General features: G+C 46.1%; 1 protein-coding gene across 1 annotated transcript; it reads left to right on the top strand.

Moving 5' to 3' along the window:
* The first annotated feature begins 932 nt into the window (after positions 1–932).
* On the top strand, positions 933–2,547 carry LOC133911263 (transcription factor RAX3-like). The gene is made up of 3 exons (XM_062353463.1): positions 933–1,393; positions 1,493–1,622; positions 1,768–2,547. The coding sequence occupies exons 1-3, from the start codon at positions 1,258–1,260 to the stop codon at positions 2,447–2,449; spliced, it is 948 nt and encodes a 315-aa protein (XP_062209447.1). The 5' UTR covers positions 933–1,257; the 3' UTR covers positions 2,450–2,547.
* Positions 2,548–2,895: the final 348 nt, after the last annotated feature.

Here is a 2,895-nt window from a genome sequence, read left to right as displayed (position 1 = left end):
TTTGGTAGTGGCAAAATCTAACCTGATGAAAGCTAGCCTACATCACCATACCATATTCATCAACAGCGACTGAGGGCGGCCAGAGGCCAGATGGCATTATGGTGATGGCTGGCTTATTATATTAGTATACTAAACACTTGGAAATCAAGCAAACTCTTTGACTTATTTTCCCCAAAAGTAAGATCAGTCGAAGCGCATAAAAAAGAATAGGAATATGTCAGAATGCTTACAGGGTAGGCCAGCAGTTCAGCACCCATGGAAGGGTTATTAGGTATCAAACGGCTCCAATAAGTAGCTTATAAGCAATGAGCCAGACAGCCAGTATGAACATGACTGATGCCAGCATGATTGCGGAGTTTGAGAAGATACAACCTGCAGGTCATGTCATCAAATCAATTATTGTTGCGAATATGAATATACGAGGACCTGCAACATTGGTATGTGGCATTACAAAATGATGACAGTGACATCTGTAAATCAATTACTTCATTAGCAAACAATAAAAGGTGCTTTCTAATGATAACATATTTATTTTATAAACCTGCATCCTATGAAATGTTCTATCAAATCAAAAGTGTGCTTATATCAGAAATGCAAATGAATATAAGGTTTTTATTTACAAATTATGCATAATGTACAATATAAAACTTCCATGCATGTATAACCAGTATCGTACAATATGCGAGTTTATATTCCCAGAAGTACAACATATGTTTTTACAGACTGCTGTATCACTGGCCACTGTCTGTTATACATTTTTTTTTTTTTGGGAAGGAAAGCGTATATTCTTTTTACACACTATATCTGTGGCACACAGATCGAACAATAGAACAAACAGGTGCTAGTGCAATATATCCGATGAGATTACGAGAATATTGCATAAAGCAGCCATGTAAGCAGATCAAATCAGATAAACAAGGTTCACAAAATCTATGGTGCACAAGGGCCAGGTTCAGGGAAAGGCTCGCGGCAACTGCTGATGGCTTGCATGATGGAGATTCTAATCCAAGGGAAACAACAATTAGAAAGAGAGCAACGCAGATCACACCACCAGATAAACAGTATTTTATTACTATCACGCAGCCACCTTTTTCCACGCCAATAATACACCTCGTCTCTCGTTCAACCCTTTTCAGCACATGAACACACCGCCCAGACCGTCATCATGACTAACCAAGTTTAGGCCCTAATCAACACTTCTTTCACCCCTCACGAGAGAGCCCCGAGCCCCCGACCAAGGGGAGCAAGGAAGACGCCATGGGGAGAGCTCCGTGCTGCGACAAGGCTAGCGTGAAGAAGGGCCCGTGGTCGCCAGAGGAGGACGCCAAGCTCAAGTCCTACATCGAGCAGAACGGCACCGGCGGCAACTGGATAGCCCTGCCGCAGAAGATAGGTATGTGCTCATGACGATCGCCATGCACGATGCCGTGATGGCAGTAGCAGTGAAAGAAGCTAATCAAGTGCGCGTGCTTGTGTATCTGGGGTTGTGCAGGTCTGAAGAGGTGCGGCAAGAGCTGCCGCCTCCGGTGGCTGAACTACCTCCGGCCAAACATCAAGCACGGCGGGTTCTCGGAGGAGGAGGACAGGATAATACTTCGCCTCTACATCAGCATAGGCAGCAGGTACTAATTCAGTAGGGGTCTTACCCACCTAGTCTCTTCTTTGATCAAATCAACTGTAGAATTATCTGCAACAAGGTAGGGGCAGGCAGCACATGGGTGTGGTAGAATCTATGATCTGAACAGACCATACATGCTGCGGTCGTAGGTGGTCGATAATAGCGGCGCAACTGCCGGGAAGGACGGATAATGACATAAAGAACTACTGGAACACAAGGCTCAAGAAGAAGCTCTTCGGCAAGCAGTCCCGCAAGGATCAGAGGCCGCAACAGCAGTTCATGCGTCAGGCGACCGCAAGCGATGGGATGAAGCAAGAGGCGAGCACAGATGCAAACGGAAGCGATGGCATGGCGACCGCCACTTATAGTTGGCAGCACCAAGCCATGGCCGTGCCGGTGCAACCAATTCCAGGTCCGATGATGCAAGGCAGCCGCATAGGGGAAGAGGTTGATGGATCAATCCGGAAGCTACTGTACAAGCTAGGGGCAAGTCCTTTCGCAACCCTCCCGGCTCAACTGTGCGTTGCTCCACCAATGTACGAGGGAAGTCCAAGCTTCATGGCGCCATCGTGCCCAGTGGACACCACCTCGCTTAACGAAGGCGGGGTGCAGTGTTCAAGCGTGCTCGCTGCCCTGGAGCTGGACCAGAGCTTCCATATCAATCAGGTTAAGCTGGATGGCCTAGGTTGCTTCTTTGGCACTGGTGATCAGAGCATGAGGTGGAGTGAGGTGAGTCCATTGGTTTGCCCTAAAAATACTGTGGCTTCCAGGTCCCAAGAGATGCAGCAGTACTGTCTTGTTGACGAACCGCCGAACCTTGGGATGAAATAGCCACCGGTTTGTGTTTTCATGTACACGCATGGTTGTGGTGTAAATTTGTACTAAGCATTCATTGGGAATGATGAAAGATGAGAGGTTCCTTGAATTAAGAGCAATAAGGTCTCTCACCACTCCCAGATGAGAGATGTCTGGTTTTCAGGCATCTCTCTATGAGTTTCTAGAAATGGTGTTTTCCTGTACTCGGCCTACTGTCTTACAGAAACATTTACAATTTTAGTTTGTACTTTGTACGAAATGCATTGTCCTGTTAATTTTTCTGGTGTCTATCTTACTGAGTGCTCTGTTGACCCTAGACTCGAGGCTAGAATTATAGTGTATGTTCCCCAACTCGATAGACATTGTTTACTTACAGCATCTGCAAGGTTTGCCTAATTTTGGTATAGAAGACATGGTTTGCACTTCATGTGACATTAAGAAACTTAATAAGGCATGTATCC

The sequence above is a fragment of the Phragmites australis genome, chromosome 3 (assembly GCF_958298935.1).
Source record: "Phragmites australis chromosome 3, lpPhrAust1.1, whole genome shotgun sequence".
In the NCBI taxonomy this organism is placed as follows: Eukaryota; Viridiplantae; Streptophyta; class Magnoliopsida; order Poales; family Poaceae; genus Phragmites; species Phragmites australis.
The sequence above is the reverse complement of the archived record's forward strand: the minus strand, read 5'-3'. Positions and strand labels throughout refer to the sequence as shown.